This window comes from Magnolia sinica, chromosome 14 (assembly GCF_029962835.1).
Source record: "Magnolia sinica isolate HGM2019 chromosome 14, MsV1, whole genome shotgun sequence".
Classification (NCBI taxonomy): domain Eukaryota; kingdom Viridiplantae; phylum Streptophyta; class Magnoliopsida; order Magnoliales; family Magnoliaceae; genus Magnolia; species Magnolia sinica.
In genome coordinates, this window is record NC_080586.1 from 57,991,402 (window position 1) to 58,002,837 (window position 11,436).

Here is an 11,436-nt window from a genome sequence, read left to right on the forward strand (position 1 = left end):
GATTTCGCAGAGCAAATCCCCAACAATAACAAAATCAAATTTTAAAAAAAAACCATCAGTAATTTCCATTGTCCTCTTCTACAGCTAAACCTTCCCTTTGATAAGAAAAAATAAAAATTAAAAATCAGCAATTACATTTACATCTCAGTTCATACTTGGTGGCTGTATGTAATATTCATGAAGGATGAATAGTCAACATAGTGAAGACAAAAAGATGATCTCTACTCTTTTTCCAACTTGAAGAGCTCCTGTACATCCCTTGTACCATTGCCCTAATTGAGATTTGGCAGTAATGATGAATAGTAAGGAAGGTTGTAGTTGTAACTGCCAATCAAGCCCTTCTCCCTCCTCCTTTACCCGGGCTTGGGACCGGCAATGCAAGTAGTTTCATTGGTGGAGTTAAAAAAGGGCTTAAGATCCATTTGGTTTGATAAAAATTTATATTCATCAAGATTGATGTGATGACCAAATGGAGCTTAAGACTTATAATACTACAAATATGTACCAAGAATAACAACAACAATACTTACATAAATGTAGTTGTTCTCCTTCGCTCGGCTTCCATCATCTAACATTGCCTCAAAAAACATGCTAAAAAAGTTAACACCCTCCTATTAATGTTGTAAAGAAACATAGAAAGAACAAGAGTTGCATTGAGTTATAAAGAAAATTGATAAGAACAAGAGTAAATCATGTTGGCTAACTTGTTGATTTAGTAACCCAACCTATCATATGCATTGGATCTTAAGTCAATCCAAATTGCAAAATTAGAGTCAAACACTTTCTATCCAAAACCAATCACACATCAATCCTGAACCCATGCACAAAATATAAAATATTTACAAAAGAGAGAGAGAGGTCCTTTCATTTAGCTCAATCCATCTCTCCTTAAACCTACAAAACAAAACAATAAAAAGAAATTAATTAGTACTCATAATCTTTTGTATAAGAAATTCTATTGTATATGGCAAAAAAAAAAAAAAACAAAAAACCTTACCTTACACAAAATAGAGGGCCAAACAATACTCGTTCTAATAGCATCCCCAATTGTTTTATATCGTCCATAAGGTCTTATCAAAACCTCATCCCGTACTATTAACACATGAATTAATACTTCCCAGAAACCAATTCCAAGTTCATGCCCCCCTACTTTTGTGAGTGGATCCTTGCTCAAAACAACTCCTTTAGTAATAGTAACCTCGGGTTTCGTGATACTTGTAAGACTAACTCCAGTCACATCCTTGAAAATTAAATATACCATCTAATTAAGAACACAATAACATCAAAATATAATAAAAGAACTATTCACTTGGTATAAGTAATTACCCTGGCACTAGTGCAACTCGTGGTCTTCCCATTATTCATCGAGTGTTTCTGCAAATGATAACTCAATATCAATCATTACATACCAACTAAACTATATATAATATAGGTGTAACGACCTTGGAATTTCTGTGCTAATCTTTCCTTAAGTAGTTGTTTTTGGGGTAATTAGCGCTTTACTCGATTGTTTGTGAAATTCGCATCAATCACTTTAAATTGTATCTGCATGGCTCTAAACATGTAGATTAGTGAGCGCTACGTTACTCTGAAATCTTGGATCCATCGCTAAAACCAGTTGTTCTGGGGAATTTTTAGAAGATCTGGATCGGACCTGGACCGTGCGTCGAAAGTCCGATGGCGATGATCTTAGGCTGTTGCGGTCACCGAGTTGGGCTTGACCATCTCCTCGAAAATCAAGTCGATGTGATGTTCTGGGTCGATTTGCTTAAGCTCGGAGTGAAGAGTGTGAGAACGGTTGGAATTTATTAAGCTTTTTATGAATCTGAATCGTGTCGCTTGCGCGACGATTTTAAGCTATCTGAACGTTAGATTCTGACCCAATTTCACCCTCTGATCAGGATAGTTGGCCCAGGCATATCCTAGTGCTTATGGACCTGATCGAGCTTCCGTGACCGTTGAATTGAGTGTGGTCCGCCACGGCTGATCTGAAGAGCCGGTCGGTATGAAAACTCAGTTTGACCTAGATCCATGGTCAATGAGCTTAAGTCCGACCTTTCGTGGTTATAGGCCCACCAGTAGTGCTTCGTTGGATCGAGAAAGGCTTACTTTGGTTATAACCCAAGTATACCTTGACCCTGGGGTTATTTTCATCAAGAATAGGCCTATTTATAGTCCTTAAACCCTAGCTCTCTTTTCCATACGAATTTTCTCTAACCCTAGCTTGGAAAGAAAGTGGAAAAGAGAGAGAAAGTGAGAGAGATAAGTTGGTGAATCATCTTGGTTTCTTCCTTGTTCTGCTTCATCTTTGAACCTTCACTTTGAATCGTTCTTCTGACGGTTCTGAGTTCTTTTGGGGTAAGTTAATCTAACCCTAACCTGTGTTAGAACTTAGATTAGTTTTGGAGTTGTTGTATCTCATTTCTATCCTTGTTTTAGGGTATTCTAGCGCCGTTGACGAAGACAACTCGTCTAAATCAGTTCGGTGGTTCTTTCTTTGCTTAAGGTGCGGACTTTAAGTGTATAGGTTATGGTTTTCAAGGCTTTCAATCCCAGTTAGTGATTTATTCTTGTTATGGATGAGATTCTGAATGCCAAATGTTGCGTTTACATTGCTTTCCTGATATGCATGTGCTATATTGAGATTTGTGTATTCTATGTGTATTTATAAAGTACCGTATACGTATAAAATACTCACTTGTGTTTGCCATGATTATTTATCATGTATGTATGCTAGATGCATGTATGATGACTCCTTGGTAAAAGGAATTGTCTAAGTGCATGTATTTCAACATATGTCATATATGTTGTTCCATGTATGCTAAGTATTTGTAGAAATGCATGAATGATCTAAGTGTAACTTATTACACTAATTGTGGGCGTTGAGAAGTGATTCTCAATACTCCTATTGATGCACATGATTTCCCTTATTCAAATTACTTTCCAAGTTATTTAAATTCAAGCATTTCTAAGTTTTTGCTTCTCCCGTATGCAAGCCGGTGATTTTACTCCACCGCAGAGGGTTAGTCGTCCGATGCCTCAGGTTATTTCTCCTCCTCCTCTTCGATCAGCGCCAGCTCATCCATCCTTCAGACCTGCAGTTCCTGGTTTCAGGCCACCTCAGCGGCCCATGGTTCCTCCGCCGAATCGTCAGCAGCAGGCTCGTGTTCATGCGCTTTCAGCTAAAGCGCCTATGTCTGACTTGGTGCCGAGGTCCTTTGAGGTGACAGCGCATATTGAAGGTATTCCCATTTCTGTACTAGTGGATACAGGGTCCACTACTTCTCTTATTTCTTATGCGGCAGTTAGGCGTTTGGGTTTGAGATCTGTTCCTATGCAAGGAGTGACGCTTACTACCGCTACGGGGATGTCCTCTGCTTTGGGCAAGCGTTGTATGGATTGTTTGGTCAATCTGGGAAGTGGATCGATCCGTGTTGATTTGCTAGTCGCACTGCTTTATCACTACGATGTTATTATGGGTATGGATTGGCTCACGAGGATGCGAGCTGAGATTGATTGTGAAGCTAGATCAGTGATGATCCATGGACCTGAGGGCGAGACTGTTACTTTCCCAGTTCAGGTCAGTTACCCTTTTCGTATTGATTTTTATTCTTCTCTGTTGGAGAGTTCGGCCGAATCGGTGTTAGTTAGTACGCCGGTAGTTCAAGAGTTTGAAGATGTGTTTGAGTCGATTCCTGGATTACCTCCTCAGTGTGAGATTGATTTTGCTATCGATCTTATGCCTGGTGTGGCGCCCATTTCTTTACCCACCTATCGTATGCCTCCGAGTGAAATGGAGGAGTTGAGGAAGCAGATAGATGGTTTATTAGAATTGGGTTTTATTCGGCCCAGTATGTCTCCTTGGGGAGCACCTGTTCTGTTTGTAAAGAAGAAGGATGGTTCCTTGCGATTGTGTACTGATTATCGCAGGTTGAATTTGGTAACTGTGAAGAATAAGTACCCTTTGCCCAGGATTGATGATCTGTTTGATCAGTTGAAGGGGGCACGGTACTTTTCGAAGGTTGATCTGCAATGTGGTATCATCCGCGCGTCAAGGATGGGGACGTGCAGAAGACCGCTTTTAGGACCAGCTTCGGTCATTATGAGTTCCTTGTGATGTCGTTCGGTTTGACGAACGCACCAGCCGTGTTCATGGATCTGATGAACAGGGTGTTTCGGCCATTCCTATTTCGATTCGTCATTGTCTTCATTGATGACATTTTGATTTATTCAGCGAGCCGGGCAGAGCACGAGGAGCACTTAAGAGCAGTTTTGGATACTCTTAGGAAGCATCAGCTTTTTGCACAGTTCAAGAAGTGTGATTTCTGGAGAGAGGAAGTCAAGTTCCTGGGACATGTGGTGTCCAAGGAAGGAATAGCCGTCGACCTTGCCAAGGTAGCTGCAGTGCAGGACTGGAAGCAGCCTGGTTCAGTTACTGAGGTGAGGAGTTTTCTGGGTCTTGCAGGCTATTATCGACGCTTTATTCAGGACTTCTCGAAGATTGCCAGACCGTTGTCGCAGCTGACACGGAAAGATTTGAAGCTTGCTTGGAATGAGCAGGCGGAGTTAGCTTTTCAAGAGCTTAAGGACAAGTTGACGTTCGCCCCTGTGCTAGTATTGCCAGAGCAAGGGGTTAAGTATATTATATATACTGACGCCTCTCGCGTTGGTCTGGGTTGTGTCCTTATGCAGAAAGACAGGGTGATTGCTTATGCTTCGCGTCAGTTGAGGAAACACGAAGAGAATTACCCTACGCACGACCTGGAATTAGCAGCTGTCATCTTCGCATTAAAGCTTTGGAGACATTACCTCTATGGTGAGGAGTTCAAGCTCTTTTGCGACCACAAGAGCCTTAAGTATATTTTCACGCAGCGTGATTTGAATATGAGGCAGCGCAGATGGATGGAAACATTGAAGGAGTTCAAGTTCGATGTTTCTTACCATCCTGGTAAGGCGAACCTTGTGGCAGATGCGTTGAGTCGCAAGAAGGCTATTGAGTTTGCGGCTCCACTGATGATAGTATAGTGGGATATGTTGGAGTTCGTACGCGATTTTGAGCAGAAGCTTACGGTGGTTGAGCCGTATGAGGTTATCGCACACATTCGTGTACAGCCCGTTATCGACGAGAGGATCGTTGCAGCTCAGGTAGAGATGAGCTTTTGGTGAAGATGAGGCAGCGGGTTGATACAGATGAGAACTCCGACTGGAGTGTTAGTTCTGATGGGGGCCTACGTTTTCATGGCCGGTTATGTGTTCCTGTCATCCCTGACTTGAGACGTGAGGTTCTCGAGTTAGCCCATAGTTCTAAGCTTGCGATGCATCCAGGTAGCACGAAAATGTATCAGGATATGAAGAGGTCTTATTGGTGGGACAATATGAAGGTCCAGATTGTTGAATTTGTTTCTCGTTGTCTCACGTGCCAGCAGGTCAAGGCAGAGCATCGCCGACCTCCTGGGTTGTTGCAGCCCATGCTCATAGCTGAATGGAAGTGGGATTTCATCTCTATGGATTTTATTTCTGGGTTGCCGAGGACGAGACAGGGATTTGACTCTATTTGGGTGATCGTCGATCGATTAACGAAGTCGGCGCATTTCTTACCGATCAGAGTCACTTACTCTACAGACGAGTTGGCTAGGTTGTATATCAAGGAGATAGTGCGTCTGCATGGAGTTCCCCTGGAGATTGTGTCTGATAGAGACATGCGTTTTACATCTATCTTCTGGACTCGTATCCAGGAAGCAATGGGTGTGAAACTGAAGTTCAGCACCGCGTTTCATCCGCAAACAGATGGGCAGACGGAGCACGTGAATCAAGTCCTGGAGGATATGTTGCGAGCTTGTGTTATGGATTTCAAAGACAGTTGGGATGATTGTCTTCAGTATGCAGAGTTCGCGTATAATAATAGTTTTCAGGCGAGTATCGGTATGGCTCCCTATGAGGCATTGTATGGTCGCCCGTGCAGAGCACCACATTGTTAGGCAGAAATTGGTGAGCGTAGTTTGCTTGGCCCAGAGTTGGTGCAGGTGACTTCTGAGAAGGTTGACATCATTCAACGTCGACTTTTGACAGCGCAGAGTAGGCAGAAGAGTTATGCTGATACGAGGCGTCGACTGCTTGAGTTTGTAGTGGGAGACCATATTTTTCTGAAGGTCTCTCCTATGAAGGGAGTTCTGCGGTTCGGTAAGAAGGGGAAGTTGACACCGAGATTTATTAGTCCATTTCAAGTTCTGGATCGAGTGGGAGCGGTAGCATACCGCCTTGCTTTACCCACACCTCTTGCGGGCGTGCATAACATATTTCATGTTTCTATGCTGAAGAAGTATGTTCCTGATCCTTCGCATATTATCAGTTAGGAGCAAGTGCAGTTGAGTGAGGATGCCACTTATGTACTACGACCGACGCGTATTCTCAACCGGAAGGAGCAGGTATTGCGTAGCAAGGTTATCTCTCTTGTGAAGGTGCTATGGACGCATTATGGTGTGGAAGAGGCTACTTGGGAATCTGAAGCTGAGGTCAGGAAGACCTACCCTCTGATCCTTGAGGCTTATATGAAGGTATGAATTTCGAGGACGAAATTTTCTTTAAGGGGGGTAGATTGTAACGACCTTGGAATTTCTGTGCTAATCTTTCCTTAAGTAGTTGTTTTTGGGGTAATTAGCGCTTTACTCGATTGCTTGTGAAATCCGCATCAATCACTTTAAATTGTATCTGCATGGCTCTAAACGTGTAGATTAGTGAGCGCTACGTTACTCTGAAATCTGGGATCCATCGCTAAAACCAGTTGTTCCGGGGAATTTTTGGAAGATCTGGATCGGACCTGGACCGCGCGTCGAAAGTCCGATGGGATTGATCTTAGGCTGTTGCGGTCACCGAGTTAGGCTTGACCATCTCCTCGAAAATCAAGTCCATGTGATGTTCTGGGTCGATTTGCTTGAGCTCGGAGTGAAGAGTGTGAGAACGGTTGGAATTTATTAAGCTTTTTATGAATCTGAGTCGTGTCGCTTGCGCGACGATTTTAAGTTATTTGACCGTTGGATTTTGACCCAATTTCACCCTCTGATCAGGATAGTTGGCCCAGGCATATCCTAGTGCTTGTGGACCTGATCGAGCTTCCGTGACCGTTGAATTGAGTATGGTCCACCACGGCTGATCTGAAGAGCCGGTCGGTATGAAAACTCAGCTTGACCTAGATCCATGGTCAATGAGCTTAAGTCCGACCTTTCGTGGTTATAGGCCCACCAGAAGTGCTTCGTTGGATCGAGAAAGGCTTACTTTGGTTATAACCCAAGTATACCTTGACCCTGGGGTTATTTTCATCAAGAATAGGCCTATTTATAGTCCTTAAACCCTAGCTCTCTTTTCCATACGAATTTTCTCTAACTCTAGCTTGGAAAGAGAGTGGAAAAGAGAGAGAAAGTGAGAGAGATAAGTTGGTGAATCATCTTGGTTTCTTCCTTGTTCTGCTTCATCTTTGAACCTTCACTTTGAATCGTTCTTCTGACAGTTCTGAGTTCTTTTAGGGTAAATTAATCTAACCCTAACCTATGTTAGAACTTAGATTAGTTTTGGAGTTATTGTATCTCATTTCTATCCTTGTTTTAGGGTATTCTAGCGCCGTTGACGAAGACAACTCGTCTAAATCAGTTCAGTGGTTCTTTCTTTGCTTAAGGTGCGGACTTTAAGTGTATAGGTTATGGTTTTCAAGGCTTTCAATCCCAGTTAGTGATTTATTCTTGTTATGGATGAGATTCTGAATGCCAAATGTTGCGTTTACGTTGCTTTCCTGATATGCATGTGCTATATTGAGATTTGTGTATTCTATGTGTATTTATAAAGTACCGTATACGTATAAAATATGCACTTGTGTTTTCCATGATTATTTGTCATGTATGTATGCTAGATGCATGTATGACGACTCCTTGGTAAAAGGAATTGTCTAAGTGCATGTATTTCAACATACGTCATGTATGTTGTTCCATGTATGCTAAGTGTTTGTAGAAATGCATGAATGATCTAAGTGTAACTTATTACACTAATTGTGGGCGTTGAGAAGTGATTCTCAATACTCCTATTGATGCGCATGATTTCCCTTATGCAAGTTACTTTCCAAGTTATTTAAATTCAAGCATTTCCTATGCTTACATTTATGTTAAGTTGATATTCTTCAGATATGTATGTACCATGATTTGAGTTGTTGTTCCATTACTGTTTTACATTCCACATGAGTACCTGTAGTAGTGTAAGGTGTTTGGGACTATGCATTAGTCCGGAAAATCGGTAATTGACCCTATATTCGTGGTTGAGATTGCTTTCGCCACGTAGGACGTATTAGATGAACCCGAGTCGTATTAGAGTTGTCGGCAGTGGTTTAGCCACGCAGAGTGTTTGCGCACTCTATGTCGTTCAATTCAGCGTGCGCTCGTGCTAGTCGAGTTCGTCAAGTAACCCGATTGTCCGATGTATGTTTACCATGTATGGACGCTATTGCTTGAATCTAGGGTACCGAACTTACCAGTGAAATCCTATTAACTATGGTACTTGATCCGCCAAGACTCATGAGCCAGACATGGTGGTATGGGACACCGTGGTCAAGCTGTCGGCCTACACTGGGGTGACGAGCCTCCCCGTAGTGACCAGTGAGCAACTAATCTCGTGAGCCGATTATGGTGGTATGGGACACTATATTCATGCTGTCGGCCTACATTGATTGGTGACGAGCCCTTTGTAGTGACCTCGAGCATACCTGGATACCGCAATGAGGTGATGAGCCGAACTGTGGTAGGAAGGGCATGAAAGGCGTGCATTGATTGGTGATGAGCCCTTTGCTACGACCTCAAACATACGATCGTATGAGATGTCTAGGATTGACGACCCTAGTATGGATCTCTGTTTGGATGGTGACATGAGGAAGGTATCTTAGCTTCCCAATCCTGCTGTGTGAAATGGACTAATAACAACTTGGTAGTCATATCCATGCACCACATTTGCATGTGCTTTGTAGATGTGGCGCACTTTGAGGCGATGTCATGCGTAACGTAAGATGAAGACGCTGAGGGTGTACGCGTGAGGGCACGCATCATATTGCATACATCCTTACATTAACAAGAGTACTTAGGATTTATTTAATTGTCCTGCTTTATCATTACTGTTTGATTGAACTGATAACATGTTAACCAGTGCCTTATTGTTCCACTGAGTTGATCACTCACTCCCACGTTTCTGGGGTGGTGTTAAACACCCACCAGACTCTGTCTTAGGCTCTGATGTTGCAGATGTGGATGCGACTTCTGAGGCAGAGCGGGAGCTGGATGATGACGAGGCTGCCTTCTCCTATATGCAGTTTTCAGACGGGTTCTAGCGAGCCTCGGTCTGATGTGCGGGATCATGGGATTATTTTGGGAATTTAAATGATGTAACTTGATACTTATAATTTTGTTAATTAACACTTTCACACGATCTGGCTTGTATATGTAATTCAGGGGTTTACACTTGTACACATATTTTACTATAAGTCTTTCGCTTGCTTTATTCACTTATCCCTGAATCATATCTGTGTTTTTGGCTTAATCTATTCCATGTTTTATGCGCTAATACAGTCTACATACATCCATCATTAAATATGTTGCATAAGTGATGTTTTGGAACTTGGGAGCTAAGTTATCCTCGACCCCCGAATTTCAGGGCGTTACAATAGGACATAGTGCATATGTAAATATATACATGTATATAATATAATTACCCGAGAGGTCACCCAATGGCTTGATGATGAGGACGGTTGGTTCATGTTAGAACTAGCTGCAACACCGAATACTGTGGGTGGGTTATTGTTTTCATTGTTTATAGCGGCTATCAATTTCATCAGAGTTTCTTTTAAGGAAGAAATTTTATCATCTTTTACGGACAAGATTTCAACCATAGTTTCTTTAAGGGATAACATTTCAGCTTCTCTTAAGGATGAGAGTGTAGCTATATATTTTTTTTAGAGAGACTATGTCAGCAGGTAGTTCCTCATATCTTTCATCTCTCCTTTGAGCAATGGAGGCCATCCTTTGCTGGTTGGATGTTATGCCCCACAAATCAGATGGAGATGGTCCTAACCCATAAGTGTGGACACGACCATGCCTATCTTCTCCCATGACTTGAGATAATAGGTCATTCTTTGTCGTGTTATTCTGTGAGGCTCCAGGTTGCTGAGATATTTCTTCATTGAGTTTTGTCAGCAATAATAATTATCACATGGTAACAGTTAATGTGTAAATACTATAGTTACTGCTACACATTTATATGGAGTTCTAATTGCATGTAAATACATTAACATACCATTACTACTGATAAGACCTCATCCATAGGGTTTTCATCTTTGCATGTATGAGTCAATATAAACATATCTGCTCAGCTTAAACCCTCCCCATTGGGCTTTTTCCTCTATTATTATGTACACAAGTTATATAACACAAATATACTAACATGGTTGGTTAAGTTATTAATAAAATTTACCTCTTCTTCACGTATTCGCGCAAAACTCTTCGTGCCTACCGCGTGGTTAATCAATTGTTTCTTCCTATTCTCTATATTTGTTTTAGAACGAGCCTATATGTGACACACCAACAAAGTAAATCATAAGATATTAACAAAAGATTTTGTATAATTCTATAATTGAATGATGCATACCGTCCCCTCTTCAGAGTTTCAAAACTGAACGAGAGTCTTCCATTGATCCTCTTGGACCCGCTCATCAAGATCTGCGAGTCACTCCTCATTAGTCTCATGAGAAGAGTAGTGGAGTTTCTTTAGCTCGCCCTTCCATTCCCTCCATTTTTTTACCAATTGACTTCAGCACCCAAGCCTTAGCATTACCGTCAAACTCAAACTTGGACTACATCACATGTTAAAAGCAGATAATCGCATAATGAACAAAAAAAAAGAAGCATCGTAACCATTACCGTGACAAGCCCCCACATATCATCTTTCTTCGCATTCGGCACCGCCCTCCAATCATTAAATGTAAGGGGAACATATTCCCCATTGTGTGCTATTGTCCCTATGAAATTTGTCAGCGTACTAGCATTGTCACAAACGGGTTGCCCTAGATCGTTGACGGAAATAGAAATCCGTTGACCTTCATGCATTTTCCATACATCAAAGCATCGTGTGGGGCCTCGAGTCCTTGGTTTCTTGGATGTTGAATTTGTTTAATAAAATCACAATGGTATATATAAAACTAATTAATAAAAGCATATTACATGGTAAAACACATATTGTCCACGAGAGAAGAACACATTGTGATTAAAGGTTGCAAATACACGTCAATATCATTACTAGGTCTAGAAGGACCAGGAATAAGCAATGACATCATAAAATAAGATTGCTTCATGCACTTCCATGGTAGCAAGTTATATGGTATCAGAATAACCAGTCATGTGCTATGAGCAATAC

At 41.7% G+C, this 11,436-nt stretch overlaps 1 protein-coding gene across 3 annotated transcripts; it reads right to left on the reverse strand.

Moving 5' to 3' along the window:
- Nucleotides 1-635: 635 nt before the first annotated feature.
- Nucleotides 636-11,194, reverse strand: LOC131225229 (uncharacterized). Of its 3 annotated transcripts, XR_009161257.1 has the most exons (7): nucleotides 10,944-11,194; nucleotides 10,672-10,876; nucleotides 10,498-10,590; nucleotides 9,740-9,810; nucleotides 1,327-1,374; nucleotides 998-1,240; nucleotides 636-894 (listed from the first exon to the last, which is right to left on the reverse strand). XR_009161257.1 is itself a non-coding variant. In XM_058220714.1 (4 exons), exons 1-4 carry the CDS (start codon nucleotides 9,857-9,859, stop codon nucleotides 889-891), a joined length of 417 nt encoding a protein of 138 aa, XP_058076697.1. In that variant the 5' UTR covers nucleotides 9,860-9,879; the 3' UTR covers nucleotides 636-888. The 3 variants fall into 3 exon arrangements, 1 of the variants encoding a protein (XP_058076697.1); XM_058220714.1 differs by lacking the exons at nucleotides 10,498-10,590; nucleotides 10,672-10,876; nucleotides 10,944-11,194 and having other exon boundaries at nucleotides 9,740-9,879; XR_009161258.1 differs by lacking the exons at nucleotides 636-894; nucleotides 998-1,240; nucleotides 1,327-1,374; nucleotides 9,740-9,810 and adding an exon at nucleotides 10,320-10,425.
- Between the last annotated feature and the right edge of the window lie 242 nt (nucleotides 11,195-11,436).

Coding starts and splice junctions, on each gene's coding strand:
- LOC131225229 (XM_058220714.1), bottom strand. CDS start 9,859: ATGAAATTGATAGCCGCTATAAACAATGAAAACAATAACCCACCCACA. Junction 1,375..9,739: donor GCCATTGGGTGACCTCTCGG/GTAATTATATTA, acceptor TATCATTTGCAG/AAACACTCGATGAATAATGG. Junction 1,241..1,326: donor CGAGTTGCACTAGTGCCAGG/GTAATTACTTAT, acceptor TTAATTTTCAAG/GATGTGACTGGAGTTAGTCT.